At 45.7% G+C, this 19,617-nt stretch overlaps 2 protein-coding genes across 2 annotated transcripts in view; one reads left to right on the forward strand and one right to left on the reverse strand.

Moving 5' to 3' along the window:
* The first annotated feature begins 433 nt into the window (after nt 1–433).
* On the forward strand, nt 434–10,088 carry Dnali1 (dynein axonemal light intermediate chain 1). Its single transcript, XM_042675374.1, has 6 exons — nt 434–571; nt 1,103–1,248; nt 4,983–5,152; nt 6,408–6,586; nt 6,910–7,074; nt 9,745–10,088. Exons 1-6 carry the CDS (start codon nt 491–493, stop codon nt 9,778–9,780), a joined length of 777 nt encoding a protein of 258 aa, XP_042531308.1. The 5' UTR covers nt 434–490; the 3' UTR covers nt 9,781–10,088.
* Nucleotides 10,089–11,295: 1,207 nt separating this feature from the next.
* The window catches only part of Gnl2 (G protein nucleolar 2), a 30,691-nt gene continuing 22,369 nt past the window's right edge, over nt 11,296–19,617 (reverse strand). The window contains exons 10-16 of the mRNA XM_042675372.1: nt 19,408–19,512; nt 18,507–18,665; nt 18,207–18,320; nt 14,360–14,808; nt 13,609–13,709; nt 12,466–12,551; nt 11,296–11,514 (exon numbers count right to left, since the gene is read on the reverse strand). Of these exons, the coding sequence (XP_042531306.1) occupies nt 11,362–11,514; nt 12,466–12,551; nt 13,609–13,709; nt 14,360–14,808; nt 18,207–18,320; nt 18,507–18,665; nt 19,408–19,512 (1,167 nt within the window). The 3' untranslated portion in view covers nt 11,296–11,361. The remainder of the gene's footprint in view (nt 11,515–12,465; nt 12,552–13,608; nt 13,710–14,359; nt 14,809–18,206; nt 18,321–18,506; nt 18,666–19,407; nt 19,513–19,617) is intronic.

Here is a 19,617-nt window from a genome sequence, read left to right on the forward strand (position 1 = left end):
CCCAACAACTGTTATAATAAATGTATAACATTTCATAGTTTATAAATATAAATAACATCATTTGCCTCAAACAAGAGCCACTAGTTTTCCCTTTTTACTAGTTGCAGGTTTACTCCTCCCCCCCCCCCAAAAAAAAAAAAAAAACTTTTCACAAGAGCAAACTGTAGAAATAAACATATTAAGAAATTTAGTGTTTATATTTTTGCTGTTACATGTGAATTGCCCAGCCCCACTCACATTGGGAATTAGGCCCAGCGTAGGGACTCGAACCCTTGTTCTCCTGGCATCCAATAGTACCTGGGCTTCCTCCAGAATCAAAGCCCCTAAGAAACCATGTATATCAGAGGTTTGGGGTAAAAAGGAAACTCATGGACGGCTGGCCCCGCCCCTCTCCGAAGCCCCGCCCCGGCCAAGAAGGGGTTTCCATGGTGACGGCAAACAAGGCCCTGACTGGAGGGGCCACTGCTGGGCTGCTACCCCGGCCGCCGCCATGATCCCCCCAGCGGATTCCCTGCTGAAGTATGACACCCCAGTGTTGGTGAGCCGGAATACGGAAAAACGGAGCCCCAAGGTAAGGGCAACTCTCAGGAGGATGACTCAGCCTGGAAGTTCCCATGCAGAAAGGTCGGGACCCTGAGGGTCGGGAATCTCAAGGGACAGGGATGGTAGTGACTGGCAGTAAAAGGAATTGCATCTGGGAAGGAGTGTGGAAGAATGATCTGAGAAGTCCGAATGTAAGTGTGACCCAGAGGACAGATTTAGGATGAAAGAGCTAACTCAGGGAGATGGATGGAGCTCTGCTGCTCATGGTAGTAGCCATGTCCATCAGATAGTGATTTTCCCATCACAAGAGGGGTGAGAGAGGAGGCCTAGATCACTCATGTCAGTGACATCTTTTTTTTTTTTTTTTGCGGGGGGGGGGGGGGGGGGGGGGCAGTTTGGAATCTGAGACCTTTCATAGCCTCCGTCAGCTCTGAGACATTTCTACTGGGAAGATGAATGGGGAAAGTGGGAATGGGGAGGGATGGCAGAGGAGATGTGGAGCAATCCAGAGTGCCTCAACTATCATCTACCCTCAGATGTGCCTTCCTCTCCTTCTTAGGCTCGGCCACTGAAAGTCAGCCCTCAGCAGCCTGGACCCTCAGGCCCGGTCCCACAACCACCCAAGGCCAAGCTTGGAGCAACCTCCTGTGTCCCAGATCCTACCAAACAGGCAGAAGAAATCTTGAATGCCATCCTTCCACCAAGGTAAAAAAGTAGGAGTAAGACTCAGGCTTTTGTGCTGGGTAGGTGGCTCAGTGGTAGAGTTGCCTTGCATGCATGAGGCCCTGGGTTGGATTCCTCAGCACCACATAAGCAGAAAAAGCCAGAAGTGGCACTGTGGCTCAAGTGGTAGAGTGCTAACCTTGAGCTGAAGAACTGAGGGACAGCGCCCAGGCTGAGGGTTCAAGCCCCACAACTGATATATATATATATATATAGACTCAGGGGGCTGGGAAGGTGGCTCAGTGGTAGAGCGCTTGCCTTGCATGCTCGAGGCCCTGGGTTCGATTCCTCAGCACCACATAAGCAAAAAGAAAAAAGCTGGAAGTGGCGCTGTGGCTCAAGTGGTAGAGTGCTAGCCTTGAGCTGAAGAGCTGAGGGACAGCCCAGGCCCAGAGCTCAGGCCCCACAACCGGACCCCCCCCCCCAAAAAAAAAAGACTCAGGCTTTTATATCCCACAACTGAGGAGCATGGGGAGAGGCAGTCTGCCACTGTGCCTGGCTCTAATTTCCTCATAGTGTCCCCTAGCTCCCGCAGGAGAAGCTTCAGTCTGCTCTTATTTTCTAATTGTCCTTAGCCAGACTCATGACTTTTGATGCTATCTATACACTGATGGTTCCCAAGTGTGTTTTTACAACACTGCCCTCTCCTCTAAACTCCACTATAAACTCAATTTCTTCCTCATTGTCTTCTTCAAGATTTCCAACATTCTCAATGTGATGTGTATAAACTGAATCACAATGTTTTGTTTCTTCAACCAGCATGTCATACTATCTTTTGTCTTTTTCTAAGAGAACAGACCTCTTTCACTGCTTCTTTTTTGTTATTGCTCTGTGTGTGTGTGTGTGTGTGTGTAGTACTAGGACTTGACTCAGGACCTTGTACTTTTCCAAGGCTAGTGTTCTACCACTTGAGCCAAACCTCCACTTCTAGCTTCTTGCTGGACAAATGGAGATAAGTCTCATGCACTTTACTTCCAGGCTGGCTTCAAACTTTGATCTTTCAGATCTCAGCCTCCTGAGTGGCTAAGATTACAGGCTTAAGCCACTAGTGCTTGGTAATTTTTTTTTTTTGGGGGGGGGGTCGGTCATGGGGACTGAACTATGGGCCTGGACGCTGTCCCTCAGCTCTTCAGCTCAAGGCTAGCACTCTACCACTTGAGCCACAGTGCCACTTCTATCTTTTTCTGTTTATGTGGTGCTGAGAAATCCAACCCAGGACCTCATGCATGCAAGGCAAGCACTCTACCACTGAGCACCTTCCTAGCCCTGCTTGGTAATTTTTTGTCTGTTTTGGGGGTTATTTTTGTGCTGGTTCTGGGGCTAAAACTCAGAGACTGAGGACTGTCGATGTGCTTTTTTGTTTAAGGCTAGTGCTCTACCACTTGGGCCACAGCTCTTCCAGCTTTATGATGAATTGGAGATTAAAGTGGTCTTTTCTGTTCTGGAAGGCTTCAAACTGTATTCTTCAGATCCCCAGCCTTTTGAGTAGCTAGGATTACAGGCCTGAGCTACTGGTGCCTGGCTTCATTTATTTGTGTTTTTTTTTTTTTCTTCTTTTTCTTGAGACAGGGTCTTGCTATGTGATTCAGGCTGATTTCAAACTCATAATCCTTTGGGTCTGACTCTTGAGTGCTAGAATCACAGGCATGTACCACCCTGACTATTCCTTTCATTGCTTTTGAATTCTCACACAATACTTCTTTTCCTTTAACAATTTTCTTTTAGGTGGCTCAGTGGTAGAGCGCATGCCTTGCATGCCAGAGGCCCTGGGTTCGATTCCTCAGCACCACATAAGCAAAAAGAAAAAAGCCAGAAGTGGCGCTGTGGCTCAAGTGGTAGAGCGCTAGCCTTGAGCTGAAGAGCTGAGGGACAGTGCCCAGGGCCAGAGTTCAGGCCCCATGACTGGACCAAAAAAAAAAACAAAAAACAATTTTCTTTTACTCCAGCTTCATATGATCTCTCAAGTCCATCTACCTAATTGTCCCCTGCCTCTGCCATCTTGTTCCTACTGTTTGCTACCTGCACTGCTGCAGTGGCTTCATGTTGGTAAACCCTGGTTCCACTCTGCTCCTGAACTCTGTCCTCAACACCTTAACCACAAGTCATATCAACAGACTCTAAAATGTAAAATCATAGCTGGGCACCAATGGCTCAAACCTGTAATCCTAGCTACTCAGGAGGCTGAGATCTGAGGATCATGGCTCAAAGCCAGCCTGGATAAGAAATCCTGTTGCTGGGTGCCGATGGCTCATGCCTGTAATTCTAGCTATACAGTAGGCTGAGATCTGAGGATCACAGTTGAAAGCCAGTCCAGACAGGAAAGTCTGTGAGACTCTTCATTTAACTACCAGAAAACTGAAAGTGGCTCTGTGGCTCAAGTGATACAGTGCTAGTCTTAAGCTGAAGAGCTGAGGAACAGCACCTAGGCCCAGAATTCAAGCCCCATGACCAAGCAAAAAAAAAAAATCTGTGACACTCTTATCTCCAATTAACCACACACACACACACACACACACACACACACAAAGCCAGAAGTGGAGCTGTGGTTCAAGTGGTAGAGTGCTAGCCTTGAGCAAAAGCAGCTCAGGGACAGAGCCCAGGTCCTGAGTTCAAGCCCTAGAACCAGCAAAAAAGAATAAAAATAAATATAATAGTAGTAATAGAATGCAGGCTGGGAATGTGGCTTAGTGGTAGAGTGCTTGCCTAGCATGCATGAAGCCCTGGGTTCAATTCCTCAGTACCACATAAGCAGAAAAAGCCAGACAGGAGTAGTGTTGTGGCTCAAGTGGTAGAGTGCTAGCCTTGAGCAGAAGAAGCTCAGGGACAGTGCCCAGGCTCTGAGTTCAAGTCCCAGGACTGGCAAAATAGAAATAATAATAATAAATAATAATGCAAAGTCCTTACAATGCCTAGAAGACATGACATGATGTGGCCTATGACCTATCCCTGTTCTCATCACTTTATCTTCCATCCTGTTCACTGTGCTAAAGCCAAAAGGGCCATCACACGATTTCTGAAACACCTTAATCACTTCAGGGCCTTGACAGTTACTGTTCTCATGTTCTCTCCTTTTCATTACCCGTGTAGGCATTGCTCATGTCCTTTCCTCTTTTAGAGCCCCTCTTTAACATGCTCCCTTGCCTGGCTTTACTTCTGCAGTCCTGTGTAGCACATGTGACCTTTATAAGGCTGTGAAGTAGAGAAACCAGAAGTGAGTGTCATCTCTCAGATGGATGTTAAGGGAGGGGCTTGATTTGTCACTTGATTTCCTCCCATCAATAACAGCACAAAAGCTAGCTCCCTTGTCATTCTGGAACCTGGCATGGCTCTAGCACAATGTCCAAGACCCTCACTGCTCCTAACATACATGTGCTTCTTTCTGACACACCCAAGGTTTATGGTGTCTTGTGGGCCTTCTGTTCAGATCAAGCAGCAGGACTGTAAGTCCCTTCTCACCATGCTAGGAGAGTAAGATGTGGAATAGTGGTGGATTGGAGGACCTGTGGAAGGTGACCTCACCCACCCAGCCCTGAGGTAGAGTCCCTGGGGGAGATAGCATAGTGGGTGTTACTTTGAAGCTCATACTCCAAGAGAGAGGGAGAGACTCTAAAGGGCTGGTAGCAGAGCTCTCACTCCTGCTCAGGCTAAGAGCTTTTCAGGCCCTCTGACATCTGTAAGTTTTCATTCTGCTCATTCTGGCTGTGTCTGTGCCACAGGGAGTGGGTGGAAGACACGCAGCTATGGATCCAGCAGGTGTCCAGCACCCCCAGCACCAGGATGGACGTGGTACATCTCCAGGAACAACTGGACCTGAAGCTGCAGCAGCGACAGGCCAGGGAGACGGGCATCTGCCCTGTCCGCAGAGAGCTCTACTCACAGTGTTTTGGTGAGTACTATACATCCTCCTGCCTCCTTCTCTTCTCCTTCAGCACAAATCCAAGCCCTGAGCACCCCCAAGTTGAAACCTACCCCATCTTTGTCTGACTTACTCAGCAACTACTAAATGAACCCTCTTCCCCTCCCAAGGTCTCATACCAGTAGCCCATCTGACAGTCACTGTATTCTTGGAAACCTAGGTTCCTTATTCCTGAGCAGATACTTGGAGTAAGACAAGAACTTTCCACTTAAATCTTAATGTTTACAAAGATTTCTATAATAAGCATGCACTTAAAAAAAAAAAAAAAAAAACCTCTGGGCCTGGGTGCTGTCTCTCAGTTCTTCAGCTCAAGGTTAGGGCTCATGGGCTTTCCTGCCTGGGCTGGCTTTGAACTGTGATCCTCAGATCTCAGTCTCCTGAGTAGCTAGGATTATAGGTGTGAGCCACTGGCGCCCGGCCAGTTGTATCATCTTTTGTCAGTTGTGGAGCTTGAACTCTGGCCCAGGGTGCTGTCCCTGAACTCTTCAGCTCAAGGCGAGCACTCTGCACTTGAGACACAGCGCCACTTCCAGTTTTCTGGTGGCTGATTTGGAGATGAGAGTCTCACAGACTTTCCTGCTTGGGTTGGCTTTGAACCATGATCCTCAGATCTCAGCCTCCCAAGTAGTGAGTTATAGGCATGAGCCACTGGTGTCCGGCTTTGCAGTTAATTTTTAATCAGAAAAATTCATGTCCTATATATATCCATTCATCCATCAACATTGGCTTTCAGTTAATCAACAGATACAAGAGATTTAAGAAGATGTGCTATCTTGAGTGCTGGTGCTAATATGCCACTCAGTCTAGTTTTGCTGGCATGTGGACTCTGATCTGCAAAACACCTCCAAACTCCAGGGCAGCTGAAGGCTTCCCTCAGCCTCAGCATGGGTGGGGTTTTCCCTCCAGATGTTTATAGAAAGATGGAGGCAAGATCTAGACCCTGCTTTCCAAATCAATCTGGCCAAAGGGACTGCTGAATTAAAATACCACCATATTCCCAATGAAAAGGTCAGATTTCTTTACTGGTATCTTGCTGGCTGTTCTTCGAAATGCAGAGTTCAGTGGAGCATCTGCATGACCAGGCTTCTTGGGGTATGGAATGTACTCTCCCTGAGACCTAAGGACACACCCTAGAGCCCTTCCCAACAAGTAGGATGGTTGACAGTAGAAAATGTATACTTTCCTGCCCTTCATTTTCTCTGTTCTCCCCTTTGCACACTGGAAGATGAGCTGATCCGGGAGGTCACCATCAACTGTGCGGAGAGGGGGCTGCTGCTGCTCCGAGTCCGGGATGAGATCCGCATGACCATTGCTGCCTACCAGACCTTGTATGAGAGCAGCGTGGCATTTGGCATGAGGAAGGCCCTGCAGGCTGAACAGGGGAAATCAGACATGGAGAGGAAAGTGAGTGGGGTTCATCATGATCTATTGGCCCTGAGACTCTTCTGTCCCATCTCCTGGCCTGATTGTCCTTGCAGCACTGAATTCTGGCCTTTAGGCTGCTCTGGACCTGCACCACTTCAGTGAGGCCTCTTGCTTTCAGTCTAGCCTGGTGATCTTGTCTGAGGCCACTTTGTGCTGATCACAGACCCCCCACTGGGTGGCAGTAGGTATCTGACAATGTCTGGAGTTGGACAACTGTGTCCCAAATCCTGTCCTCCCACCCCCAGGTCCTTACAACTTCCCAGTTGGCAACTTCTCAGGATGACTGGGCATTTTGTCCTTAGATTGCAGATTTAGAGACTGAGAAGAGAGATCTGGAGAGGCAAGTGAATGAGCAGAAAGCTAAATGCGAGGCCACTGAGAAACGGGAGAGTGAGAGAAGACAGGTGGAAGAGAAGAAACACAATGAGGAGATTCAGTTCCTAAAGCGGACAAATCAGCAGCTGAAGGTACATGGAGGAACAGGCCCCAGGTGGGAAGTACCCCACCCTGCTTCCCAGGCCAGACCATTGGATCCAGTTTCATATATGGTTTTCATTTTTACTTTTGGGCATACCGGGGTTTGAACTTGGCACCTTGTGTTTGTTAAACAAGTGTTCTACTTGAGCCACTTCATAGCTCACCCAAGGCTTTAAATGTTGGTCCACAGGCACTGCAGAGAGATAGGGAGACTGATTTGGGGCACAGGTGAGGGCTTATTACTCGAGTTCTCTGTCCCTCTAAACTGTGGAAGGGACTGTATTCTCAACTTATCCCCACTATGGCACCACACCCTGGCTCTCCAGTGGACAGTTTCTAGAAGAGAGAGAATATTGGGAAGTGGAACTGTAGCGTATGTGGTGTAGAGTACCAACCTTGGGTGAAAAAGCTAAGGGACAGTACTCAGGTTCAAGCCCCAGTACCAGCAAACACAAAAAATGTGGAGCTAACACTCTTTAAAGCTGATCTTTGGAGCTTTCTTTCATGGGCCAGATCTCTAGTATTTTGAGGAAAATGCTCTGTCATTGGCATCTACTGAAGCAGGACCCAAGGCAAAAGTAGGGAAGGCCAGACGGACGAGCAAGTGAGCAAGGAAGGATCTTGAGAGGAAGAAACACTTGGGATCCTTTTCCAGGTGTGTAGTCAGAGGAACAGAGCTGTAATTAGTTCTTCTGAGCTTCCTTGCTGGTGGCATGTTTTTATTCAACTGAGGCTTCTGCAGGGAGGACTGAACCACAGGTGTTCAGACCCCAAGCTTTTCAAAGGCTGAGCCCTGACCTGCATTCTCGTGCTCACAAATTTATGGCCCACTTATGATCAGCTGAAAAGTCAAGAGCCTGTGGTTCATGCCTGTAATACTAGCTACTCAGGAAGTTGAAAGGCCAGACCAGGTAGGAAGTCCATGAGAATCTTACCTCCAAGTAACCACCAAAAGCCAGAATTGAAGCTATGGTTCCAGTAGTAAAATGCTGGCGTTGAGTAAAAAAACTAAGGGATGGCACCCAGGCCTTGAGTACAAGCCCCAGTACCAGCACACACACAGAGAAAAAGACTGAATAAGGCTCATGTCTGTAATCCTAGCTACTCAGGATGTTGAGATCTGGGGATCATGGTTCAAAGCCAGCCTGGGCAGGAAAGTTCATGAGACTCTCTTCTCCAATTAACAAAACTGGAAGTGGTGCTGTGGCTCAAAGTGGCAGAGTGCTAGCCTTGAGACAAAAATCTCAGGAATAGCACCAAGGCCGTGAGCTCTAGCCCCAGGACCAACCAAAAAAACAAACCATGGGGTCGAGGTCCAATCATCCATTTCAAGGTGTGAAGAATCTATTCTGGGGCTTGGTGAGGTGTGAACATTACTCTTCTAAATACATGGCCTATTTATGTTGAGCAGTTTTCCCCCTATGGCACTGGCCTTGCAGAAAGCTTACGTTCTTGGCCAGGCACCGGTGGCTCACGCCTGTAATCCTAGCTACTCAGGAGGCTGAGATCTGAGGATCTCGGTTCAAAGTCAGCCCCGGCAGGAAAGACCCTGAGACTCCTATCTCCAATAAACCACTAGAAAACCGGAAGTGGAGCTGTAGCTCAAGTGGTAGAGCGCTCGCCTTGAGCTGAAGAGCACAGGGACAGTGCCCAGGCCCAGAGTTCAAGCCCCATGACTGACAAAAAAAAAGAAAGCTTAAGTTCTTGACATTGGCAGGCATAATGGCTCTCCAATCCCCAAAGTCTGACCAGTTGAAAAAGGCAGCTTTGTATTAACCACCAGCAGATGACAGAGACTTTCTTGTTGCAGAAGAGTTTAACAGAAACAAAAGTGACACATGTTCACAGCCAGATGTGACTGTTTACTCAACAGCCTCTGAAGCTGTTTTGCTATTTGCCACATGCCTTTATCTGCCACATTCTTCTGTCACAAATCCCAGTTCCTCAGTTCCCCCCTACAGTATCCACAACAAGAGCAAAGCTCAATACCTTAACATTCAAAGACAACCTTGTAATCCCCAGGGTGAAGGATTCTTTACAAGTGAGTTATTTTTATTGGCTCAAAGCTGCACTGCAAATAAAGCACTGTTTGCTGTTCCTTAGACAGACCTACTTAAAGATCTGTCCACATACCCTGATAGTAAATTACTGCTTTGGCTGCCAGAGAAGCAGAGTAACTCCCAAGTGTCTTATGTACAAGATGGACAGCTCCCTGCTCACTGGTAGTAATTTTCTCTAATTGGGTGTCAAGTTGTCTTAGTGGCTGATAATTTGCTGTTTCCCAAAACTCTGGTCCCAAAAGAGCTCTCAGGATCCTGAACTAGCCAGCCAACTGTTTAACTTAACAGACATATTCAGGCCTAAAATCTGAGCAATGCAAAAAAACCACTATTTCAACAACTTTTATTCAATTTCTTTTTCAGTGCTATTATACACTAAGCCATTAGCGTGGAAACTAGGTGCTCTTGTATCCCTAACCTAGCAAGACTATATGCCATACCAGAAGCCAGCTAATCTAGAAAATACAAAATTGGAAATTAAAGGACAAAGAACAATTGAGGATATCATTTGGAGTTTTCTTCCCAGACTTCTATCACCTTTTCAGCTATGTGTCACGCTGCAAGCTTCAAGTATTAACAGAATTTGCTTTTGTTTTTCAGGCCCAACTGGAAGGCATTATCGCACCAAAGAAGTGATAATTTCCATATGGGTCTCAGTGAAAGCTACTACCCCACCACAGCTCTTTGTAATTAAAAGCTAGTTTCCTTAGTGAACAAGCCCTCCCCTCCTGAGATCATCACCTATGCATTTGTCAGAAGTCATGCTATTGCCCCAGTGTTGTAAAATCCCTCAGGTCTGGCAGCCAGGCTCCTAGTTGGACAATGGAAAGTGGAGAACCCTGGTTCTAGTATTCAGCTCACAGCCACAATGGGGACTGTCAACTGAAATAGTAACTTAGGAGGCAACTGCTTTCCCATCAGCATTCCTTACCAGCCCCTTCTGGACAAAGAAACTGCTCCTGTCCCTCAAATGTTTGGTTCAGTTCACCTTGTACTCTAACTTGGGTTCTCTGGCCTGTCCCTCCACTTTCATTCCTACTCTAAGGCAAGTTTTAATCTCATTTCCAAGCTGTGGTTATACTGTGTCAGCTTATCTCTATCCGCTGAGTAAACAAGATTTCGCGTGCCTCAATTTTCTCGCCTAGATTAGAAAGCAGCAGAACTCATGGCTATATAAAAAGTAACTGCTGGCAATCAAAGTCCCAGTATTTTTTGAGCTCTGCACCTCAGCTCCCCCAACCACAAATGCACTTGTATCTTGTTCTGCAAACTATCAAACCCTGATCCACACCCCCAATTAGCTGTTTTAATATACCACATCTCACATGCAGTTCTAATTACTAATTGTCAGGCTATACCCTGAAGACATCTTTTATAGACTGAGAGTAAATGAACAACTTATATCTTTATTCAGGGCAGCAAGCTGGGTGACACCCACCATTCACCAAGTTTTATCTAAGTACTGCTGTCAGCACTAAGCCAAAGCATTCCATTCAGATGGGATGCCTCAGACAGGCACTCAATATCCTCTGAAGAGGGGCAGAAGGCTCACTCCTTGGTAGAGCTTTGATGTCATCTTTCCTGTTCAGGGCTCCAAGGCTCTTTGGAAGAACTGATCCTACAGAACAGCTGCTTTCTAAGTCAAGCATGCCCCCCCACTTAATTCAAATTGGAAGGCACCACTTTAACCATAACCAGGTATCCTAAGGAACTTTAAGTGTTCACTAAAGTGACCTGCCTGTGCTGCCAACTTCTTGGGAAAGAACTCTTCTTTGAGATCTGCTGGTTCTATGACTTCCACAATAATGCAATAACGTCCTAATGAGCCCACCTAACACGCTCAATGAACTGAAAAGTTACCAGAGCTTTCCCCTCATACTGTAAAGCCTAGTCCTGTGTGCATTTGTCCCAAACCTGTACTTGCAGCAAAAAGGCAATGGCATTCTACAGACCACCTGTTTCTGTAGACATAGTGGAAAGGCAGAGTCTCAAAGAACCCAAGACCATCTGAAGTCCCTGAAGTGCCATCGGACTGGATAGCAGACCTTAATGCTGAAGGCCTCTACCTTTGTTCTCAGTAGCACTGGTAATGGCTTCAAATTCTAAACCTCAGAACTAGCGCACTGTGGCCTTAGTAATAACAACAGAACATGAAGAAAATGAATACAATCTTTAATTGACTATTTTTGTATAAGTTAATAAAGAACTTTTTAGACGTTACTGCTTATGTCTGAATTTTTTGTGTTTGTGCTTTTGTCCCTCTGAGTCATTGCTCTTCTTCTTGTTCCTGTTTCTATTTTTCACATTGTGTGTTTCATAGTAGCGTACACCAACTCTTTTGGATCGTTGCTGTCGTTCTGCTCTCCTCCGCTGTAACAACAAAAAAAAAATGACAAGAAAAAAACTCCATCAAACACCGAGAGCTATACACCTTAAGGGTCCTGTTTCTCACTTCTGCTTTATTTCCTGTGCATTTCCACCACAGCTGTTAGAAGCAGAGCTATAAAGGATCTGGTGGATCCTTCTACCAGATAGACTAGTTCTGAGATGAAATGCCTAGATAAGTAAACATACCTCTAGATGTGTTTGTGCCACTTGCCCAGATGATACCCTTATAAGAGTTCTGCTAATCCATTGATGGGAGGGAAAATCTGATTATTGGGAGGTAGAGGAACTTGCTGCTTGGTTGAAGAAAGGCCACTGGGATGTGTCCTTGCTCTAGAGCCTTCCATCACTGTTCTCTGCTTCCTGTCCACTATGAGGTGAACAATTTTTCCCTAGCATATAATCCTGAAGCCATTATGTTCTGCTTAGTTCCTTAGCAACTAAGACTGAACCCACTGAAAATTGTGAGCCAAATTCATTTCTCTTAAGTCATCCTAGGTATTTTGATCACAACTAGACAAAGGGTTGCTGATACCCAATGGTTAAATCCTTTCTGAAGCATTCCTGACAAACTATTGCCCTCCCCAGAGGGGCTGCTATAGCTCCACACACATGCTACAAAGCTGCCCTTTATAGAGATCACTGATCTTGCCAACCTAGCCTGCTCTGTATTATCTTGCTGGGATGATGCAAGACAGCTCTTCCAGCCAATAAGCCTATGTTTGAAATCAGTGCTCAGGAATTCCTGAAATACAAGATGTGTACTTAAGGACTCTTGTCCAGTGAGCCACGCCCTGATCCAATTTTAAGTAACTTCAACCAGGTCATGGGATTCCTGGGATCCAGCTACAGGGCATATTTGTTTCAGAAAGAGTAGGTCTTGAGAACTAGACTTCTATTTCCTATAATGTCGCTCTTATTAATCAAAACACGTACTTCCTTTGATGTCACTGTCCTCTGAGTTTTATTTGAAGGTTCTTCTTCCCTCTGTGCCTTCCGCTTTCTTCCCTTTTTGGTGGGTGCTAGACACACAAAAAACAAAACAAAACAAAACATTCATAAGGGGGAAAAAAAGCAAACAAAGGTCTTTCAAAATTTGAGTCTTACAGGGAGAAAAAGGCTAATAATAGGCCAGCAGAAAGAGGAAGGCCAGGATGAATAGAGTGGGTAAGAAAAGCAAAGAGCAAGTAGGATGCTGGGAGGGAACCAGGTCAACACAGACCTTTTGGGTCATGGCAGTTCATTCTTGTGTTAGATAAATACACTCTTGCTATGGAAGCTGTAAGTAAAATTAAGGGAGTGAAAAATACATGCAACACACCCTGCTCCACTTTGATTAGACTCTCTTTAGTTTCTTAAGATTAATCCTGTTACTAATGTTAAGCTAGAGGCTAGTGGCTCACTTCTGTAATCCTAGCTGCTCAGGAGGCTGAGTCTATGGATTCTGGTTAGAAGCCAGTCTCAACAGGAGAGTATGAGACTCATCTCCAATTAAGCACCAGAAAGACTGAAAGTAAAGCTGTGGTTCAAGTGGTAGAACACTAGTCTTGAACTCAAAAGCTCAAGGGTAATGCCCAGGCCCCAAGTCCAAGCCTTAAGACCAGCACAAAAAAATAAATGATGAAGCCGGGTACCCAGTGGCTCATGCCTGTAATCCTAGCTACTCAGGAGGTTGTGATCTGAGGATTACAGTTCAAAAGCTAGCTAGGCAGGAAAGTCGGTGAAACACTCATCTCCAATTAACCACCAGAAAACAAAAAGTGGCGCTGTGGCTCAAGTGGTAGAGCGTTTGCCTTGAGCTGAACAGCTCAGGGATAGAGCCCAGACCCAGAGTTCAAGCCCCACAACCACTACCAACAACAAAAGATAATGATAATAAAAGCAAAGTTCCAGAACTGCCAATTTAATACCAACAGATATGCGGGTTGAAAAATAATCTAATTTATATGATGAGGAACCAGGGAAATCAGCCAGATAGAATATTATATGGAGGACAGTAGAGTTAATTTGGAAATTTAAACTCAGGCTTCCAAAAATCCTAAACATGCAAATTATTCTAAATAAATAAATAATCTTCACCTGTATCATCCACATCTTCTTCAAATGTTCTTTGTTGTTCAGGTGTTTTCTTTTGTTCTTCATATTTTGCAAAAATCTTTTCACTTAACCCTTTGGGAATTCTGGAAGAGAAAGGCAAAGTAACCATGCTGCCTACCATTCCTCTCAACTGCCCAAATCAGGCAATTGAGAGATAGATACACATTCCCTTAAAAAACTCTTCTTAGCTCACACCTATAATTCTAGCTACTCTGGAGGCTGAGATCTGAGAATCACAGTTCAAAGCCAGCCAGGGCAGGAAAAGTCCCTGAGACTATCAACAATTAACTACCAAAAAACCCAGAAGTGAGGGGCTGGGAAGATAGCTCAGTGGTACAGTGCTTGCCTCACATGCAGGAGGCCCTGGGTTCAATTCCTGAGTACCACATAAGAAGAAAATGCCGGAAGTGGCGCTGTGGCTCAAATGGTAGAGCGCTAGCCTTGAGCTGAAGAGCTAAGGGACAGCGCCCAGGCCCAGAGTTCAGGCCCCACGACCGGACCCCCCCCCCCCAAAAACAAAAAAAAAAAAACAAAAAAACCAAAAATATTAGAGATCCTATATGAAATAATAAAGTAAAACAAAGGACTAGAAGTATGGTTCAGCCTAGCAAGCTTGATGCTCTGATTCAAACCCTAGTACTAAAAAACAATAACAACAAAAACACTCATTTTACGAGCAAGTTTTGGGCAAAGAAATGAAAAAATTGCAATTCATTAGATGGAAAGCTATTACCTGACTGCTGAAAACTTTTTAGCTTTGGCTTTATTTAAAAACTTCTGGTATTTAGCAATCTTTTCGTCCAGCGCTCTAATCACTGCTTTGGTGTCATTTCCCACTGGCTCTCCTGGGGACTCCTGAAGAGCTCCTTCCTCCACCTCCTCCTCCTCATCTACTGCTGGCTCCTGCTCCTCCTCATCAGAAGAAAAGCTCTCCAGCTCTTCTTCTATGTCTGATATCTCCACAGGAGCCAGGTCATCCCCAGAAAACTGAGGCACGACGTTGATTTTGCCAAAGTTCTGGCGAACCCGGGCCAAAATCTGCTGCATCTCTGAGTTGGCATCACAAGGACTGTCCTCTTCTTTTTCTTTCTCAATGACAGGTTCTTTGCTTTCTGCAGGTTCCTCTTCTGGAATGTTCTGGGAAGCATCTGTGACAACTTCTAAGGATGAGGAGGGCGGAGGCTATTGAGGCCCAAAGGAGGGTTTGAGCAGGAAGAGAAATGGAATCAGAAAACGAAAATTTAGTCTGGTACTTAACAAGGGGTTACTTCTGAATAATGTCATAATACTCATATCCTTTGGGAAATTCCAAGGATTTTAGGAGCTTTGTATGGGGACAAAGACTGTACATGTTTGATACACCAACAGCCAAGTACGTGATGTCAGAAGTCCTGCACCTGAAGAAACTAACCCCATGAGAGGTGGTACGGTGTGAGTGGGGAATCCGAGGAGTCCTGTGAGTAGTATTTTATACACATCTTCATGACGAGAGGCAAAAGCCATCCTAATCTCTTTGCCACAAAGGGGGCAGAGAGTACCCCAAAATGTGCCTGGGACATCCAGAGTACTGAGAAGTCACTGGCTAAAGAGGGGTGACATGGGGAGCTAGTATGATGGGAAGCCACTCAGGGAGATTTTTTTGTCGGTCATGGGGCTTGAACTCTGGGCCTGGACGCTGTCCCTCAGCTCTTCAGCTCAATGCGAGCACTCTACCACTTGAGCTACAGCGCCACATCTGGTTTTCTGGTGTTTATTGGAGATAGGAGTCTTACGGACTTTGCTGCTCTGGTTGGCTTTGAACTGCGATCCTCAGATCTCAGCCTCCTGAGTAGCTAGGATTACAGGCGTGAGCCACCAGCACCCAGCTCAGGGAATTTTAATGAGCAACTGGACCCAAGTTTAGTGGTCTACACAACTCTTAGAAGCATTATTCTGTCCCTTACTCTGTCATTGTCTCTATTTTTTTGTAGGTCGTGGGGCTTGAACTCTGGGCTTGGGCGCTGTCCCTGTGCTCTTCAGCTCAAGGCGAGGGCTCTACTGCTTGAGCTACAGCACCACTTCCCATTTTCTAGCGGTTTATTGGAGATAAGAGTCTCACGAACTTTCCTGCCCAGGCTGGCTTTGAACCGCGATCCTTAGATCTCAGCCTCCTGAGTAGCTAGGATTACAGGCGTGAGCCACTGGCGCCAGGCTAATTGTCTTCTTTTTTGTGTGAGGCAGAAACCTACTGAGAATCTGAAGACTGAAAAAAAATCTCCTCACTAGAGAATATACAAATTTTTATAGCATTTCCTGGACTTACATAGCACTTTACCCAGCTGCTTTGACTTTAGAAAATCTCAAGTTCAGAGTTCAGGTTGCATGGATAAGATGGTAGAAAGAAGCACCAGGGAAAGCTTGGCATGTTCAGTCATGGCACTGATACCTAAATCAGGCCCTTTCTACCCCCATTGAGTTTAAGCTAATATACTAAATCATCCCTAGATATCTTTTTTTTTTTGGATTCGGTTGTGGGGCCTGAACTCTGGGCCTGGGCGCTGTCCCTCAGCTCTTCAGCTCAAGGCTAGCGCTCTACCACTTGAGCCACAGCGCCACTTCCGGCTTTTTTTTCTTTTTGCTTATGTGGTGCTGAGGAATCGAACCCAGGAACTCATGCATGCAAGGCAAGTGCTCTACCACTGGCCACCTTCCCAGCCCCCCTAGATATATCTTAACTAAGGCATGACCTCCAGTCCCACCTCAGACCTCTTGGGGAGAAGAGGGGCTGGAGACTGAGCTCAATCACCAATGGCTACTCATATATTAAAGCCTCCATAAAAATCTCCCCTTAGGGCTGGGAATGTGACTTAGAGTGCTTGCTAGCATTCATGAAGCCCTGATTCAATTCCTCAGTACCACATAAACAGAAGAAATCAGAAGTGGCGCTAAGGCTCAAATGGTGGAGTGCTAGGCCTGAGCACAGAGAGGCTCAGGGATGGTGCCCAGGCCCTGAGTTCAAGCCCCAGTACTGGCCAAAAAAAAAAAACTCCAAAAAACTAACCATAATAGGGTTTGCAATTCCAGGTTAGTGACAATACTTGTGGGCTGGGAGGTAGGCATACCCAGAAAGAACTCAGAAGCTACTGGCTCTTACATATGCCTTGTCCTGGCTGTTCTCCATTCCTTGCCCTGGCCATGGCTTTCATTTGGCTATTTCTGCCCTTTGTCTTTTATTGTAAACTGGCTATTACTACTATTATTATTATTTTAAATTATTGATGGTCCTAGGGCTTGAACTCTGGGCCTGGGTGCTGTCCTTGAGCTTCTTTTTGCTTAAGGCAAGTGCTCTACCACTTGAGCCACAGTGGCACTTCTGGTTTTTTTTAGTAGTTTATAACTCTCTCCCTTCTTCCCCCTCCCCCTCCGTCGCCCTCTCCCCCAACAGGAATGTACATGCAGTGGGGCAGGGGATCTTGCCTGCTCTGCCATTGGAATACCTCCAGTACCCACAGAGTCTGGCACATAACAAATGCTCTATGCATAGTTGCTGAATGAATATATCACCAACTGACTGACTTCACCTACACTGAAAAGGAAGACCTGTTCTGCTTGGCTGGCTGTGGTTTTATAGGGAAGAAAAAGGGGAAAGGATTTGATTAACATCAATTTCAAGCTTTTTTTTTTTTTTTGCCAGTCAGGGCCTGGGCTCTGTCCCTGAGCCTCTCTGTGCTCAAGGCTAGTGCTCTATCACATAAAGCCACAGCACGATTTCTGGTCTTTTCTGTTGATGTGGTATTGAGGAATTGAACCCAGGGCTTCATGCATGCTAGGCAAGCAGTCTACCACTAAGCCACATTCCCAGCCCCCATGTTAAAAAGTTTTTAATGCTGAGGAAAATACTCAAATGCAAACACCCCACTACAGTTGCAAATCTTGAAATGGATTCCTAAATGAAGGGCTAGGGTATGGCTCAAGTGGTAAGAGCAAGGCCCCGAGTTTAAACCTGTCAGAAAAAATTATATGAACGCAAATGATACTGGCACAGTACAAAACTTGAAGCCATCTCTTGAGACTTGGCCCTAGAAAGAGAAAAGCCAAGTGCTACTGTTATGCCCTGGGGCAGTCACTTCTGTGAAAGGGGAAAAAGGGACAACTGAGAACCTTCCTGAACAGTGGATGAGCTCCAAACCCAAGACCACTTTCCTGGAGCACCAACTACATGCTCTACTTCCCCATTTGAGCACACATTTCTTGAGGGCAAGGGCCGTTACTCATTCCCTTGTTCCTATGCTGCACCCATAGTTGGTTCTAATATATGCTTATTCAATAAATTAATCTTGGCAGTGCCTTTGCTCTCCACATGTAAGAAAAGACTGTCAAGAAGACTCTTACACTTAAAAAGCGCCACCTTTTCCCAAGGTGGTATCTAAGCTGATGTTTGACGTATTTCTGCTTCTTAGTCTAATGCTCCCAAAAGTAATGAAGGTAGCATTCCAGGAGGACACACAGCTAAAATATTACCACAAAGCAAGAAAGAAGATGCTCTACAGAGGGAAGCAATCAAAAGTTACATTCCGGTGACCATGATTTCCAGTTCTTACCTGAAGGGAAGTGGGTGGCTCTGCACTGGGAGGCTTGACAAAGAAAGGTATCCGGCCCCTCTGCCAGTCATTGAGAACCATCTTACCCACAGTCTGCAAGTCAGGCTCTCCACCCTGAAACGTTAGGAAATATTCTCAATTAACTTTCAGAAAAAAAAAATCACCTCTTACTTTAGAGGTATTTTAGTTGTCCTAAGTGCTCAATATCATTCACCTGCCAAGTTTCCCATTGCTCACATAACTCCTTCTACAACACCCTGTATTTTATACCACATCCACTTTCCACGGACCCTGGCTCACCTTTAATAATTTCCCAGTGCGGAAAGCTAGCTTCTCAAGAAAATCTTCAGCATTCTCCCAAGAATCAATCTTGTATGTCTTGCTAATATATTCTGGCTTTGCTCGTTCAAGAACAGCACCAATGTGATCTTCAGGAGTCTTAATTTTCTCAACTTGAACCTAGATGGTAATAGAAATCTGCAAACTATGTTGTGGTCTCGGGAAGTTCTGGTGCTCTTTGTAAGGCCAAATGAATTTCAATATCACAGAGTGAGTGGAGCCTGGCAGAAGAAGCCTGCCTCTGGGGTGGCCAGACATGGTGGTCTGCAAGAACCACTGACCACAGACAAGGAGTCCAGAACTCCAGCTCACCACAAATTGGCTGTGTGTATCCACAAGAAGCATGGGCTTAAAACAATTTGTGTTACCCATTTGTAGAAATGGTTAAAATCCTGCCAATCTCAGGACACAAATACTGAGAAAGTTTAAGAACAGAGGAGAGGAATATGCACAGAATGTGTGGCCAGAGGCATGGTTATGTTTAAGGGGAACCATTTAAAGTTTCTGGCATATTCAGAAACAAGCAAGGAAATGACTGGGTTCCAAAATGACTCAACCCATAAACCCACGAAGATGAATGATCACTAAGCATCAACAGGCCCTGCTTTCCTCTGGACCTGTGTGTAAACTACACACTGTATTGTGGGGTGACACTGACCATATCTGTCTATGGTCCCACAACCTCCTCAGGTAGACGAAGTGGGAAGGAGGCTTCCCTGTTCAGCATCATGTTCCCCAGTTTCACTAGACAAGTTGATCCAAAACTGCCTTCCCAACAAGAAACAAAGGTCTTCGGGGATCCAATCCCCCAACTTCCTCTACCAAAGAAGGCAGGCAGAGGCTATTATGACCAAATACTCACAACTCCTTTCAGGACGATGTCTGTCTCTGAGTCCTCAGAGGGGTAAACCACACCTGGACAATCGATCAGGAATATCCGACGCATCAAGGTAATATATTGCCAAACCTGGAAGATAAAATTCTAAGTCAGAGACATCCTGAGTCTAACACTTCAAACCCCGGAAGCTATGGTTGAAGTTAGAGTACAAAAGGGAGGGCTTGAAGAAAAGCA

This window comes from Dipodomys spectabilis, unplaced genomic scaffold, assembly GCF_019054845.1.
Source record: "Dipodomys spectabilis isolate Male_0828 unplaced genomic scaffold, ASM1905484v1 ptg000002l, whole genome shotgun sequence".
Taxonomy (NCBI): domain Eukaryota; kingdom Metazoa; phylum Chordata; class Mammalia; order Rodentia; family Heteromyidae; genus Dipodomys; species Dipodomys spectabilis.